Genomic DNA, 15,184 nt, shown 5'->3' on the forward strand with positions numbered 1-15,184 from the left:
AATTGCTAACCGCAATTGATTCCTCTGAGATCAATTTTTGCAGTATTGTTAATAGCTATGTTTCCCATTTTAAAAAGTCTATTAATGTTTGTGAAAATTATCAACTTTCGAAATGGAATCAAATCTGAACTTCAATAAATATTAAAAGGGACTATATAGAAATGGTATACTGGGTTAGTAAGTAATAATAGCGCTTCCAATATTGAATAACAATGAATTAACTTAATTTCTTCATTTTGCCTTTATTTAATTCTATGAAATATTATGCCTGGTTCGAAAGAGAATCAAATCGATAACAATATAGCTTTATTAATCAATAAAATTAAAAAATTATGAAAAATATATAAAAAATAAGATTGAATGTATTTGATATTAAACATGATTGCTTTAATATATTTTATTGGTTGATAGAAAGATCAATTCCGAAACTATAATCTGCTTCTAAGTGATTGAGGCAACAATTAACGTTTAAAGCCACTTTTTCATTCAGCTTTCTTGAAAGCTCTGAGAACACATCACCGTTTGTAGAAATGATTGAATGGACTTGAGTATCTTTGTTTGTGTAAATCCATGATAAATCTGCAGCAACAAATGCTGGCATACGATTAACTCTCACTTGAAGACCAACTGAGAGCTGTGGATTGATGGTTTTGACAAGTCTTGCTTTATAATTCATAATATTTGATGCCATATGGAATTTGTAAGATTTTATGTTTGCATAACACATTAATGAAAGCTTTGCAGCAGGATCTTGTGGAGTATATTGAATTCCAAAGTTTATATTCGGGTGACCAATGACTGCTGATGCAGATTGAAGTTCAGGCTTCTTCAATTCTGATGTAGAAAAGCTTACACAATAATTTGACCATGGTTGACGGAAAATTGCAAATGCATAAGCATTCCACATTTGAAAATTAGTTAAAAATCCAGCTTTTCCAATTGCAAATGGAGTTGGATTTACAATAGCAGATAAGTCAACCATATCGCTTGATAATGTTGAAGTAATACTGCATTTTGGAAAGCTTTTTAGTAAACTAAGATATAAAGAACGAATTGGAAGAGATAAAATTGAAAATTCTCCATTCACTTGCGGAACAATTGCTACTTTGGTTGGTCTTAAAGCTCCACCAATTGAGTAATTAACATCAAATTTGCCTTTTCCTCCTAGTTTAAGGGATAATCCTTTAGTATCATTAAGAGTAAACATGACATCATTTTCAGCATTGATATCTTCGTACTGAGGAAGAAGAGTAACTGTTTGTTCTGTTTTAGGCTCAGGCTCGGACATGAAAAATTTATTTTATTCTTGATTGGAATTCGAATTATTAACTAATTGATTGAGATTATTCACTGAAACAAAAATTTGCGCATAATGCCCTCCGGTTGTGAATCAATTGTCTTTGATTCTTTATATTCCGGTCAGTATCTCAGAATGATTTACACGGCATAGAACATACTAAGATAATTTAAAAATCTAAGGTACAAATACTATATATTATCAAGGATTTGGAATAAAATTTCAAAATTATAGGATTTTGTCCAAAAAGGAACAATGAAAGCAAATGTAAGATTTTTTATAAACGAATAATCTCACTGACATCCAAATTTCCGATTTGTTGTTCATGATGAATTTGTTTTTGGATTAATTTTCAAAAGGATACAATAAGAATGAAGCCAGATGCACCATAAAGATGATCAAACATATTAGAATACATGAATTTCAATTTTATATATTATTCGATGAAGACTTACACAGTAATTGTGATCGGGAATAAGAAAAAATGTATCTGGTATATCTAGACTATTAAATGTATAAGCATGGAAAAGGAGACCGAATGAACCAAATTCAAAGAAAAAAAATGAATGGATTTTTTAAAAGAAAGAAAATTTAAACAAGATTATAAATATAATAGGATAGTATAGTAGAATTTTGGATAATTAACCGTTTTAATTTTGAAGAGCAAAAATCGAGGTGAATATGAGAAAAATTTAATTCACTATCTAATAATTTTTCCATGGATAATAACAACCAAATCAGACTGTCACTTTTGATGAAAATCAATCAGCAATTTTACACTGGATTTTTAAAATAATTCATGATGTAAAATGAAATCATTTAACGACAAATATCAATAAAAAGGTTTCTCAAAAAATTGAAACCAAAATTGAAAAGTGGTTTGAGAAAGAAATTGCAATAACAATCAAAATTCAAGTGTTTATTAAAATAATATAACTATCAATATACTATCTATAGCGCAAATCTTATTATTCTGAAAATTGAATTACCCTCAAAATTCAATTATTGAAAGTTTATGGCCTTTTATGATACTGCTTAATTTGCATATTCTATTAAATATAATATAATCGACTGTTATGTTGGAGGATTTATTCAATTTTTTTATATGATAAAAATAATAACCATATCATACCTTAGATGAGTTTTTTTAGTGTAAAAATAATAAACGATTTTGCTTTCAAATTGAGATAAAGTTTTTAATTTCAATAAATTCAAATCATAATGAATAAAACTATTAGCCTTTTTAAATTTTTGCATTATCAAAATATTATATTCCATTATCGATCTATTGCATATATTACCATTAATTTTTTAAGAACCCGAATCCATTCAAATTTTTTTGATAGTTTCTACATCTGCACTTAATTACCACTGTCAATCAAATATATCAGTTTGCAAATTTATTTCAATTTAAACAACAGATTTGTTTTAATACAAGGTTTTAATTAATTTAAGATCTGCATTATATCTTCAATCAATATATAACATAAATTTTGTAGGGTCATCTAAAAAATTTTAATTTCAATTTTTTCTATTTGTTTTTACAAAGGGCTGAATTTCATTTTAATATGCGCCGAGGTCGTCCAACATCACATACAAAAGCAAAATGGATTACATACTCTAGTGAAGGAACTGAGAAGTACTATGAGCTGGACGAGAAAGGCAGAATTATAAAGGAAGGTAGAAATATTTCTCCTCATCATACGTTACCATTTGAACAACAGAATAAAGTCATAACAACTCCAAAACTTATACGGGAAGAAAAAGAGTTCATTCCTCGGGTTATATTACCATTTTTCAATATGGTTACATTCCAAAAATTCCCAAATCCATTTAAAGAACCAATCGTTAACGATGTAAATAATGCAGAAATGGAGCCTTCATCACCAATTTCTTTTGAGCAGAGCCAAATCCTTGTTTGAATAAAGTTTATCAGAGTTATTAAAATTGCTAATGAAAATTTTTTATTACTAATTATAAATGCGTAATGCTTATATTGTAGAATAATTGCTTCCAAAACGGTATTGCAGAACGCCCCTCGGCCAATTAAAATTTCGTTTTTATTTTTGTTTAAAAATCATGGGAAAGATAAAATAAGCTGTTTTATTGCTACTAAACAGATTATGAACTATTTATATAAAGATTATTAAAGCTTTTGAAATGGAAAATTAGATTTTTCTCGTAATTAAAGCAGAATATTAAATTAATATCATTATTAAAGTGGTACAATGAACCCAAAATACTTTCTTACTCAATAAATTCGATGGAAAATAAAATTTCATACAATTTACTCTATTTTTTAAAAAATCTATCAAAGATGTAATTATTCTGAGACTTTTTTGACAACAACTTCCCAGTTATCTGCTTCCCAGCTTTGAGAAATTAATTTAAGATTTGGAATCTTGTCGACAATACGCTGAAATTCATCCTCCTGGAAGAAGTGATAAAATCTATCGTATTCCTTCTGTTCGGCGTCATATTCTTTGCGGACATGCCATTTTACCATTTGATCTGGTTCATCAATAATTTTATTCTTTTGTTTTGTTGCCCATGCTGTAACAAAGGCAGTACCACCAACTTTAATTATTCTGCAAATTTCTTTCATGCATTGGATTCTTCTTTCTTCAGAAGCGAAATGATGAATTACAGCAATGCATATAGCATTGTCAAAGTAATCGGATTTTACTGGAAGTTTTAGGGCATCTGCGCAGAATACGCTTTTATTCTTGGATTTTGCAATTTTAATTAAAGACAATGAGAAGTCAGTACCAACATCATATACTTTTGGATTGATACCAATATTTCTACCATTACCGCATCCAACGTCAATTAATGTTGAATAATCAGGTAATCCTTCTACAAATTTTTTGACTCCTGGCCATGGTTTATATCTTGTATAGTCAAAATGAGGAGCAATCTTGTCATAAACAGCATTGACAAACTGTTCTTCAATTTGTTCTGGAGGCAAGCGCTTCATTTTTTTTTGAGAAATATTTAGGGGGTGGAGCCATAAAAAAAAGTAGGGAGTTAGAGAGAGCGTTTTATATCCAGCTACATGTCATATGCTGGTTTTATCTTATCTTTTTTTTAGAAGCTAATTGATTATTGAATTTTATTGTTCATTTTGAGGTATAGTGAACAATATACACAAAATTATTCCCAGCATCTGGAACTTAATAGATATTCACATATTAAAGTACATATAACAGATATTATTCTTCAACTTTAAGAAGAATATTCAATTTCATGCATACACACTTCAACTATCTATCAAAAAAGTGAAAACAATATATGGTTTGCTATTATTTCCTATAGAATTATGTTATATAGTTTAATATCTTCATCTTTGAGCGAAATATTCAATTTCATGAATGAATAATTTAGCATTCTAACAGATTATATATAAGACATATAACGCGCTATTATTTCCTATTGTATCATGTTTTTATTCAATATTATTAAACTAATAATGGTGATATTGAGAAATTCTTTGCAGTAACTGATTTTATTTATAGTTAAATAATTCTTATTTATTAAAAAAACAAATCCTTTTTTATTAAAATTTCACAAAACAATTGATGCAAAGATATTTAATTTCATGGAATCAATGGAGTCATAATCAAAGACCTCATAAACGAGAAGAAGAAATTGAAAATAATGAAATGGAAATCATTGATGACATTAAAGAGGATGGAATTCATATAAAAATAAGAAGTCTGTTTGACCTTAAGAATGATTTATATATAAAAATAAAATAAACTTCTTACGAAAAATTAAAACTTAGTTATGTTTATTATTTTATTTTTTTATTTTGTATGAAATGAGCGTCAAAACTAACAACGTTAAAAAATTAGGATTCACAAACGAGGAAATAAAGGATATATTAGAGGAGGTAGGTTATGAAGTTAATAAATATTATTTAAGAAATTGTCAAAAATTTGCCGAGTTATTAAATGATTTAGATTATGATGGAAAAATGAATAAAGATGATGTTATAAATTTCTTATATCCCACATCTGAAGAAGAAAAACCTAAAGAACCTGATGTTTTCCCTGAATATTATGAAGAACGGATTAAAGATGATGAATACAATGAAATTGAAAGACTGAAAAAAATAAGAGATGAAATAGATGAAAAAATTAAGGAATTAAGAGAAGTTGAAAAATATAATGAAAATGAAGTTGAGGGTTTAAGGATGGGCACTCATTAGGGTGATGAAAAAAATCAAGTCTAGCAAAGTCAATATATTAAAAACAGTGAAGACTATTATAAAGCATTATAGTGCACAAGCTCAAATATTTAGTGATGCATTTCTCGAACTTATTTTATTTATAAGTTAACCTTGAAACATGAATTTTAGTATATCATGAGCATATTTTTTTCTAATTTTGCAATACTTATAATATCATACCAGGATTCATGTGGAAGTCTAATATTTGGTATATAATATTCTTACAATAAATGTATTAATTCAATTATATTCAAAATGATGGGTAGCAATTTTTACTGAAATTGCAAATTTAATTTCAACAATGAAATTATTGTTTAAAAAAAATAGCACAACAGCAAGATGGACAATCATATATAGAATTATAATGCTCCATATAATGCTTTGATTTGATGCGTATATAATGTTATTTTTCGAACATCTTTGTAAAAAATTGATTTTTGTAATTTTTGAAAAAATTCGATTTTATTTCGAGATTTCCTCTATAGGTGAAGTATATTGAACAATATTCCTATGGGAGAAAATAATTGTAAGTATGAGTACTTTCATTAATACTATGGGTGCCATGGTTATCGCTCAAACGATCAAGTTATATCTCGATTGCGTAAATTGAAATTTTGCTATTTTCTAAATTCACGGCAACATCATTCTTTTATCCTGATCGTACATCACAATATTTGAATGTGCGACCATTTGTTCAAGAAACCGTCAAGTTATTCTTCATTTTTCATGCCGCGGCGAACAAAAGCAGTTGCAAAGCGTATAAAGAACTTAGTTCAAAGCGCGAAAAATAGGGTAGAGCCATATGTCGTCAACACTGTTGAATTTGTGCTATCTGTATTATTGAGCGGCGCTACATTTTGCCAATCAGAATTTCAATTCATGCTGAATAACATCAAAGTTCCGTCAGAAGCTACATTTCATCGAGTCCAAGAAAAGGTTGGTCGTGTTATCATAGAAGTTGCCAGAGAATCTGTTAATTATTGGAAATCTCGAATGAGAAAATGTTCGGGACTTTTGTTTGACGGTTCTTGGAGTCAGAGAAGAAATGCAATGTTTTGCTATGTACAATTTGTAGAAGAGAAACTCAAAAAAATTGTAGATTGGGAAGTGATATCTAAATCTTTTAAAAATTTCAAAGGTAATTTCAACGGAAAATCAAATGAAATGGAATTTGAAGGCTTAAAAAGAATGCTGAAGCGTTGGAATAATGAAAAACGTGTAAATTTTTTTGTGCATGATGGCGATGTCAAAATTGTTTCTACAATCAAAAATACGTTCAAAGGTATCAGAGAATACAGAGATCCTGGACATTTTCTTAACAATATACAGAAAAAGCTCAAACTGCCAGAATTCAGAATCTTATCTAGCATTTCAAAGAATTTATTGCGTTGGCTTAGGCAACTTCTCAATGACACACATATGTCAATTAAAACAAAGAAGTTTTTATGGTTGAATTCCGCTAAACATTATGCCGGAAATCATAAATTTTGTCCAGATCCTGAAAAATGCAAGATGATTAAACCATGGAAATATGCAAAAAATAAAACTGCTATAAAAACACTTAAAAAATTCCTCGAAGATACCGTAAAAATCTTTGATATGGTAAAAAAGATTCATTCAACTCAAGTAGTTGAATCGATAAACCATATCAAAGCAATGCTTGCTAATAAAAATATTAATTGGCATGCTTCTTGGCCAATTAGGATGGCAGTCACAATATTGCATTTCAATGAAAGTATGTTTGAAACGATTGTAGCAATAAGATACAGGTTAAATTTACCAACAATGCCAGAAATGATGAACAGATATTTCAGAATGTATGATACAACAAAAGATTTAATCAAAGCATTCAAAAATTCAAAGCAAGTTCAAAAAAAGTTTGCGGCATTAAGAGCTATAAAGAGAGGTCTTCAAGCTACCGATGATCGTATTACTCTTAAATCACATAAATAATTATTAAATTTATTTCACCCTCAAAACATCATAATCTTGCACCTTCTTTGAATAAACACTTTCACCTTCTATTTTTAATTAATGTTTTTTAATTGTCCAAAATTTTTAGATTATATAAGATATAATTTTTTATAAAAGTATTATTTTCTAAAAGATAAGTATATATTCTTAATCACAAAACCTAGCATTTTATCATATCTATATATCAGCTTCCTAAATATAATACTCATATAGTTAGTATGATTTTAATGTTTTTGAACATGAAACGAAAATATGATTACAATCATATAACATAATGGAGTTATTGATATAACTTATATGGATGATACATTAAGAAGTCTTCCAACAATATAGATATAGTTGTAGATTCCTATGATTCCTTTTATATTGTGAGATAATAACATTTTTATGCTGTCAGGAGCCTATGAGTGCCCATCCTTAATGAATATCCCAGCTTCAGAATCAGAAGTACAGAAATCTCATGAAGAAAGATATAAAAATTATGTCTCAGAATCAACACAAAATTTATTAGATGGTGAAATAGACGAAACACTTTCAGAAGAAGGTACTAAATTTATTCGTAAACATAAGTTACAATTTATTGATAATGAAGAATACCCCTGTATCCTACTTTCACCACCTTTAGATTCCGAAAAATTCAAAAAAGCTCTTAAAAACGTGACATATGCAACTAATACGATTAAGAAAGAAGATCATGATATTTACACAAATTATTATTTAAATAAATGCACAGGTGTTGATAAAGTTTTTGATTTATTAGATAAAATATCAAAAGAAACCATTGGAACCTATAAAATTTTGTGTGATTGTGGTTTCATTATTGAAGATACCAATAATGTTTCATATGAAAGAACAGCACCGAAGGAAGACGAAGTGGAAAGGTCTATACCATTCGTTATTAAGAACATAAAAGATATGAAAACTTATAAACATTATATTTATTCATTTATTTCAGAAAAAATGGAAGCAACCCATAAAACATCTTCTCATCATTTTATAGCTATTCATACATTCCTTTTCAAAGTTGTGAAATTAAATAAGACAGGAATTAGATTTAATGTATCAGGGTACGCATTCTTGAGTAAATTAAAATGTATTCGTCACGTCGCAGATGATAAAAATTTATGTGTTCTTAATTCATTTTATGGGCTTTAAAAAATAAACTTTATTTTTATTTATTTTTTAATTTTTTATTCTTACATAAATGAACAAAAACGGAACAGCTAAAATGAATGATAATCAAATTAGAGCAGAAGGTAGAAGGTTATTTAAACACTTCTATAACATTCCTGATGGTGTTAATCCTAAAACTCGTAGAAGCTATTTAAATGAAGCAATAGATGCATATGAAGGGTTTGACATTTCATCAGAAAGTGAGAGATTAGCGAGAATGTTAAATGTTAATATTGATTTCTATTATTGTGATCCTCAACCAGAAGACGTGGACATAAATAAGGTAGACTTTCCATTAGTGGAATCAATAATGATAGATCCAGAATTTGAAACAGTAAATATTTTATTAACACAGAGTCCATGTGGAAAACTTCACGCTGACAGAATAACAGACGTTGAAGCACTCACCGGCTATAAAGTTTGTCCATATTGTAAAGAAGAAGTTTATTCTATCCGTGATGATCCAGAAAGGAAAAACCAAAGAAGATTTTTAAAGCATTGTGAGAAATGTAAAGAAATAATGGGAGATTAATTCAAGACGTTCAATTGCAAAAGACACAGCAACCATATGCACCACATATTACGAAACAGAAGATATATCAGTGGTTATTAGCTCACAATTTGCAGGAATATTATAAACCGACAAGATATTATATTACTTTTGACTTTGAAACATTAGAGACTAAAGAAGAATTACAACTTTCTGAGTGTGCAACTTTGAACGCTTACTTAAAACCATTCATGGTATCATCAACGGTTAAATTAAACGATAAAACATATACGAGGAATTTTTGCTTAACTTCGAGTGATTCTTTTATTTCTGACTGGATTGAATTTTTTATTTTCAACCTGTTCATTAGTTGTTGAATCAAATATTGAACAATATGAAGAATTAATGAAGCCGCAAACGGCGGGGACTTTGTCCCATACATTAAATGAAAAACAGAAGGAAGCATTTAAAGAACTTCTAGATGAGGAATTCAATAAAGTGAATATCATAGGTTTTAATTCGGGAAAGTTTGATTTAAATTTAATTCTTCGTGATTTAAACACTGCAAAATGGAAAATAAAATCAATGCTGGGTTCATCTTCACAATTTAAGCAAATCATTGTAAAGAAAACAAACGTTCCATATGAATTGAGATTTATTGACATCAGAAATTATATAGCGGGTGGGACATTAGACCAATTCACTCAAGATTTCGGAAACAATAAATCACGTGTTAAATCCTTTTTCCCTTATCAATTCATCACATGGGAGAATTACGAAGAAGAATTATATAAAGTGGAACCATTCACTCAAGATTCATTTTATTCAACATTAACTCAAGAAACTATATCAGATAGTGATTATCAAATATATCTCAATGATGCTAAAAACTTTAAGAATAGATTAGAATATTTTATTCATTATTGCAATAAAGATGTTGAAATTATGATTGACCCAATCGATAAAATTATTGAAGAAACATTTGTTTATAAAATTGACATGCTTCATAATCTTTCTTTATCATCGAATGCTTCAATGATTCGTTACGCTTTAGCATATAAAGACTTTAATCCTAATGAAAAATATCCTGAGGAAGAGATAGAATCAAGTTTTGAATTAACGAAAAAGTATTGGAAATATAAAATTGAATCATATAAGAAACAAGATGAAAAAGCAGAAAGGGATACTAAAAATAATGTTTCAATGGATGATTTTCAATACTATCACGATTTAATCCTTTCATCTAAATGCAAAATGTGTGGTAAAGCGTTTACATATGCAAATAAACCAACATTAGATAGAATCGATAATGAAAAACCACATACCAAAGAAAATTGTCAGTTAATGTGTTGTTATTGCAATGTCGTAAAATCAAATAAAGATGAAGATGTTCAACGTTTAAGAATCAATTTAAGAAATTATGCATTAAAAAATAATTTACCAATGACTTTAGATTCGGTTGAAGCTTATCACATTCTCCGTAATGGAATTACTGGTGGTTTATCAAATGTTCAACATCGTGTTAATCTTAAAGGAATCACACGCATTAATAAACTTTCATATAATCCAGAAACTAAAACTGTATCAAATGAGGACACCACCAACATTATGACTCATTTCGTTGGTGTTGATTTTAATTCATTATATCCTTCATCATTTTCATCTAATCCTCATGATTTCATTCAATATACTGACCATAAAATGTATATGCCGGGAAGATTGAATGGTGTTATCATTTGTGATACAGCAACAAAGAAAGCAAAAGCACTGGGAATAATTAAGAAGAAAAATACTTTATTCGTGGCTGAAGTAAAGGGTCACATTGATGAAAAATACATTAATGATTACATAAACTTTTTACCGATAATAAGAAACTTAGATATTATCACAGATGAAAAAACAATTGGCAGTTTTATGTATAATTACATGAAATCAAACAATCTACCAGTTGACCAGAAACAGAGAAAATTAACTCAATTAGCATCAACACACAACCAATATCAACCATTTTCTTCTTATTATCTATGGTATCTAATAGACAGATTTCATTTTATCATCGATGACATTCAATCAATTTTAACATTTACGAAAAACACTTGTTTTAATGAATTTGCGAACAAATTTATGAATGAAAGACAAAAGGCTGAATTAGAAGGAAATAAAGGAAAAAGTTTATTTTGCAAAATTTCACTTAATGGATCATATGGTTACGATGCAATGAATCCACAAAATTACGCAAAGACTAAAATAATGAATGCACAGAGGCACGCGTTGCATGTATGTCAAATAAGTTTAAAAAACATAAGAGAAATAGGTGAAGATACATATCAAGTGATGCTTAAAGATAGATTTTATAGATGTGATACATGTTTACAAGAGGCATTCTTCACTTTAGATAATGCTAAATACTGGTATTTGGTTTTCATTTATGATTTTATGTATAAATGCATGAATGTTAATCGTTTTCATTTCATTGAAGGTGATACTGATTCATCTTATTGGGCAATCGCTGGCGATCCAAGTCTTCCTAACACTCAAGCATTTCAAGCAATTGTTACCGATAAAAATTTTATGATAAAAACATTTTCAAATTCGCACCATTTGATTTCTTCTGTTTTGATGAGAAATTTAAACCTAAATTAAAGAATAAAGCTGAAGAAAAAGCACATGAAAAAAATTATTGGGTTTAGCAATTGAGAAACAAGGTGATAACATGGTTGCTTTATGTCCTAAGTGTTATACATCATTCAACGGTTCAATTGATGGAAGTGATTTTAAAAAGATTGCACAAAAAATGAAAGGTGTTAGTTTAAGGCAAAATAAACAATTAACGCCTAAAAATTATTTGGATATAATAAATGATAAAGTTATTTTCGATGGTCAGAATATGAATTTACAACTTAAAAACGGGTCAATGACTCGCTTAACAATCGGTAAGACTGCATTAACAGGAGCACACACTAAGGCTGTATGTTGTGAAAATGGATGTTGTATGCCATTTATTTAATACAATTTAAAATTTTATTTTTAATGAAATGCCACAGAAGAGACAAAAGGAACCAAATCGATTTATACCAAATGGTTTTAACTTTCAGATTCCAAATAATCAACCACAACGAATTTTTCAAATCCCACCACAGCATCAACAGCCGCAACAACGACCACCACCACAGCATCAACGGAGAAGAACATTCACCCCTGAAGAAAGAAATTTCAATAATTTGATGCGTCAACAAAATCAAGGTTTGAGATTTTATCCGGGTAGTAATGGTATACATATAAGGCATCCAAATTTAGATAGAAGATATACCGCCGAGATTCATATTTTACCTAATAATACGGTTAATTTTGCTGGATTTTATGATCATCATCAGGAAATCTGGACTCCACCATTTGATACCGTTTTAGAAGGAGGAACCGTTAATAATGCGATTCAATATGTAAATAATGGTTTTGATACTATGATTCAAAGAGGTGGGCACCCTTAAAACATTTATTTTATTTTTATATAAATGGATAACGCAGATTTAGAAAATTTAATTGATAATTTAGTACTTAATCAAAATTTTCTTAATTATTATGAATTAAAATCATATCTCCAAAAACATAATAACAATATAACGGGTGATGATATGGATTATTATTATCCGTATTATAAAAATGAAATTTTGAAATATCATGATAAAATAATTTCTGAAATTAAAGACAAAATTAAAAATAATGAATATACAAAGGGAAAAACTAAATCACAACTTAAACAGTTGAAAGATTTCAAAAATAAAGTATTAACAGAAGAAGATATTGATGAATTATATAAATTATATAATCCTGAGCCGCAAAAGCCAAAGGAACAAAAACAAAAGAAGAAAAAGCCGAGCTCTAAAGTAGCAAATGTTCAACAGCTAAAGGTGCAAAACGCCCAGGTCCTTCAGACCATAAATGATGCACAAGCTTTAATTTATGATTCATTAGTTAAACCATATTCAGCCCGACTTTTAAATGAAGATCAACTTTTGGAATTCATCCTTCAACATAAACTCGAAGCGGGAAAGTATATCAAACCTTTATATACAGCATATTTAAAACAAATGAATAGAATACATCCAGAATTAATGAAGGGAGGAATGAAATCCAAAACTTCATCATCCAAAATCAAAGCGGATAAAATTAAACCACTTACAACACCAAAACCTCCAACGGTAGTACCTCCTCCTTCAGTTAATCCTTCATCATTCACTTTATTATATCCATTTCAATCACCAAAGAAACAAAAAGATTTTAAAAAGGATTTCAAGATATTAAATAAACCAATTGACCCGAAAATTCAACCGTTAAAGGAAAAATTTAGTCGCCCTTCATTTGCACCATATCCATATTCATACGAAATCGATCATCTGGAATATTCAAAAGGAAACGTTACTTATTTATTTGCCATTAACATTAACACTAGATATTTATATTGCATTCCAGTGAAAGGGAAGACAGAACAGGAAACAAGAAGAGCTATTCAATACTTACTAGATCATGAAAGAGTAGATAATATCAGGGGTGATGGTGATAAAGGATTTCAGGCAGCTATGCTCATTATTTCCCACAAATTAATTTTTACTTCTCATCTTCTCCATATACGTTTCATAATAAAATAGTTGATGCGGTAATGAGAACTCTTAGAGATGCGTTAGGGGTTAACGGTCAGATATACTGGGATGGAAATCATGACTCCATCATACAGCAGTTAGTATATTATTACAATAATACATGGCATAGAACTATAAACATGAAACCAGTGGAAATGAAAAATGATATTTCAAAAGAATGGGAATATATTAGAAAGCAAATGGAAAGGTTAAATGATGTTAAACGTGAACAAATTAATTCGGGGCTCATGAATTTTAAACAAGGGGATAAAGTTTTGATTCATCTCGATTATGGAAAAACTGATAAATCAATGACAAAAAGAAGACGAAGATTTGACACAATAGCTGAATTTGTTAGATATATTAACGGCAATGCATTAGTTGAAGTTGACAATAAATTAATAGAAATTCCGATTTATTTTATTACTCCATTATATTTAAATAATATTTAATTTTTTTATTTCGTAAGAAATGAGTGACAACAAAGCAGCCAAGAGTCCCAATTAAGATTCAGAGTGAATGAATATAAAAAGAAACTAAACAGAATTAAATCAAAAATATGCTATTACAAAAAGAAGCCGCAATGGGGGCTGATGCCCATAAAACTAAAGTAATTGAAAACGATAAAGAGAGGAAAGAAATAATCGAAAAATTAGAAACTTACCGTTCAATCCTTAAACTGAGTGAAGCAAAAAAAAAGAATTTAATAGAATAAATAAATTGATTGGAAGAGATGAATTTAATAAAGATGAATTTTTAAACTCAATCCAAATTTAATTTTTATTCCTCTTCGACAACGTCTCTTCGAGACGCCGAACCCTTCTGGGTTCTTCTTTCCATCATTACTGCATAACCGCATCTTCTCGGTTTTCGTGGTTTGTTGTTTTTAATTCGTTCTTGCATCATTTTTATCATTTCCTCCCTTGTTATGATTCGTGGTAAATTTTGAGCTTGTGGGGTATCCATTTATATAAAAATAAAATTTTGTTATCAGTTATTTTATCATCATTTTATTAAGTTCATCTTTAGTTAATTTGAATGGATTCGCTAATGTTCCACCTTGAGCCACAACACTTGCCCCGGCTAATTGTGAAGAACCTGGGATAAGTACTCCATGAAATGATTTCATTGGTATCATTAATTTAGAAATAGTTGGCTTAATTAATTTTGTCATTTATGATAAAAATAAAATTGCATAATTTAAATTTTTTTCTTTCTCATTTTCTCATTTCTCATTTTTCTCTTTTTCATTCTGTTTTGGTTTCAAGTAGCTTTAATTTTAACTTTGGATCAAATATTGGGTTTCCATCTTTATCTCTTCCAATAACACCATATGGTAGAATCTTCATTTATACTAAAATAAAAATTTAAATTATGCCGTT

General features: G+C 28.9%; 8 protein-coding genes and 1 pseudogene across 9 annotated transcripts, besides 3 other annotated features; 7 read left to right on the plus strand and 2 right to left on the minus strand.

Annotated features, from left to right (window-relative positions):
• Positions 1–173: 173 nt before the first annotated feature.
• On the minus strand, positions 174–1,557 carry TVAGG3_0181520 (porin domain-containing protein; the record flags this gene model as incomplete). Its single annotated transcript, XM_001308648.1, has 1 exon — positions 398–1,288. One exon carries the CDS (start codon positions 1,286–1,288, stop codon positions 398–400), a length of 891 nt encoding a protein of 296 aa, XP_001308649.1.
• Positions 1,558–2,865: 1,308 nt separating this feature from the next.
• On the plus strand, positions 2,866–3,240 carry TVAGG3_0181530 (uncharacterized protein; the record flags this gene model as incomplete). Its single annotated transcript, XM_001308647.2, has 1 exon — positions 2,866–3,219. One exon carries the CDS (start codon positions 2,866–2,868, stop codon positions 3,217–3,219), a length of 354 nt encoding a protein of 117 aa, XP_001308648.1.
• Positions 3,241–3,595: 355 nt separating this feature from the next.
• On the minus strand, positions 3,596–4,282 carry TVAGG3_0181540 (tRNA (uracil) methyltransferase protein; the record flags this gene model as incomplete). The annotated part of the gene is made up of 1 exon (XM_001308646.1): positions 3,621–4,274. The coding sequence occupies one exon, from the start codon at positions 4,272–4,274 to the stop codon at positions 3,621–3,623; it is 654 nt and encodes a 217-aa protein (XP_001308647.1).
• A 740-nt stretch (positions 4,283–5,022) lies between these two features.
• Positions 5,023–5,495: a mobile genetic element.
• Positions 5,491–7,919: a mobile genetic element.
• On the plus strand, positions 6,255–7,481 carry TVAGG3_0181570 (zebrafish ch211-108c17.2-related family; the record flags this gene model as incomplete). Its single annotated transcript, XM_051225634.1, has 1 exon — positions 6,255–7,481. The coding sequence occupies one exon, from the start codon at positions 6,255–6,257 to the stop codon at positions 7,479–7,481; it is 1,227 nt and encodes a 408-aa protein (XP_051110620.1).
• A 1,066-nt stretch (positions 7,920–8,985) lies between the features above and the next one.
• TVAGG3_0181580 lies at positions 8,986–9,542 on the plus strand (annotated as a pseudogene). Its single transcript has one exon. A coding segment is annotated over exon 1 (557 nt).
• An 877-nt stretch (positions 9,543–10,419) lies between these two features.
• Positions 10,420–11,263, plus strand: TVAGG3_0181590 (DNA/RNA polymerase superfamily; the record flags this gene model as incomplete). Its single annotated transcript, XM_051225635.1, has 1 exon — positions 10,420–11,263. A coding segment is annotated over one exon (844 nt), but the record flags the coding sequence as incomplete, so codon positions are not given.
• A 932-nt stretch (positions 11,264–12,195) lies between these two features.
• TVAGG3_0181600 (uncharacterized protein) lies at positions 12,196–12,390 on the plus strand (the record flags this gene model as incomplete). Its single annotated transcript, XM_051225636.1, has 1 exon — positions 12,196–12,390. One exon carries the CDS (start codon positions 12,196–12,198, stop codon positions 12,388–12,390), a length of 195 nt encoding a protein of 64 aa, XP_051110622.1.
• A 287-nt stretch (positions 12,391–12,677) lies between these two features.
• On the plus strand, positions 12,678–13,293 carry TVAGG3_0181610 (uncharacterized protein; the record flags this gene model as incomplete). Its single annotated transcript, XM_051225637.1, has 1 exon — positions 12,678–13,293. A coding segment is annotated over one exon (616 nt), but the record flags the coding sequence as incomplete, so codon positions are not given.
• A 224-nt stretch (positions 13,294–13,517) lies between these two features.
• Positions 13,518–15,184: part of a mobile genetic element that runs on past the window's edge.
• On the plus strand, positions 13,823–14,254 carry TVAGG3_0181630 (uncharacterized protein; the record flags this gene model as incomplete). The annotated part of the gene is made up of 1 exon (XM_051225638.1): positions 13,823–14,254. The coding sequence occupies one exon, from the start codon at positions 13,823–13,825 to the stop codon at positions 14,252–14,254; it is 432 nt and encodes a 143-aa protein (XP_051110624.1).

Source organism: Trichomonas vaginalis, chromosome IV (assembly GCF_026262505.1).
Source record: "Trichomonas vaginalis G3 chromosome IV, whole genome shotgun sequence".
Taxonomy (NCBI): domain Eukaryota; phylum Parabasalia; order Trichomonadida; family Trichomonadidae; genus Trichomonas; species Trichomonas vaginalis.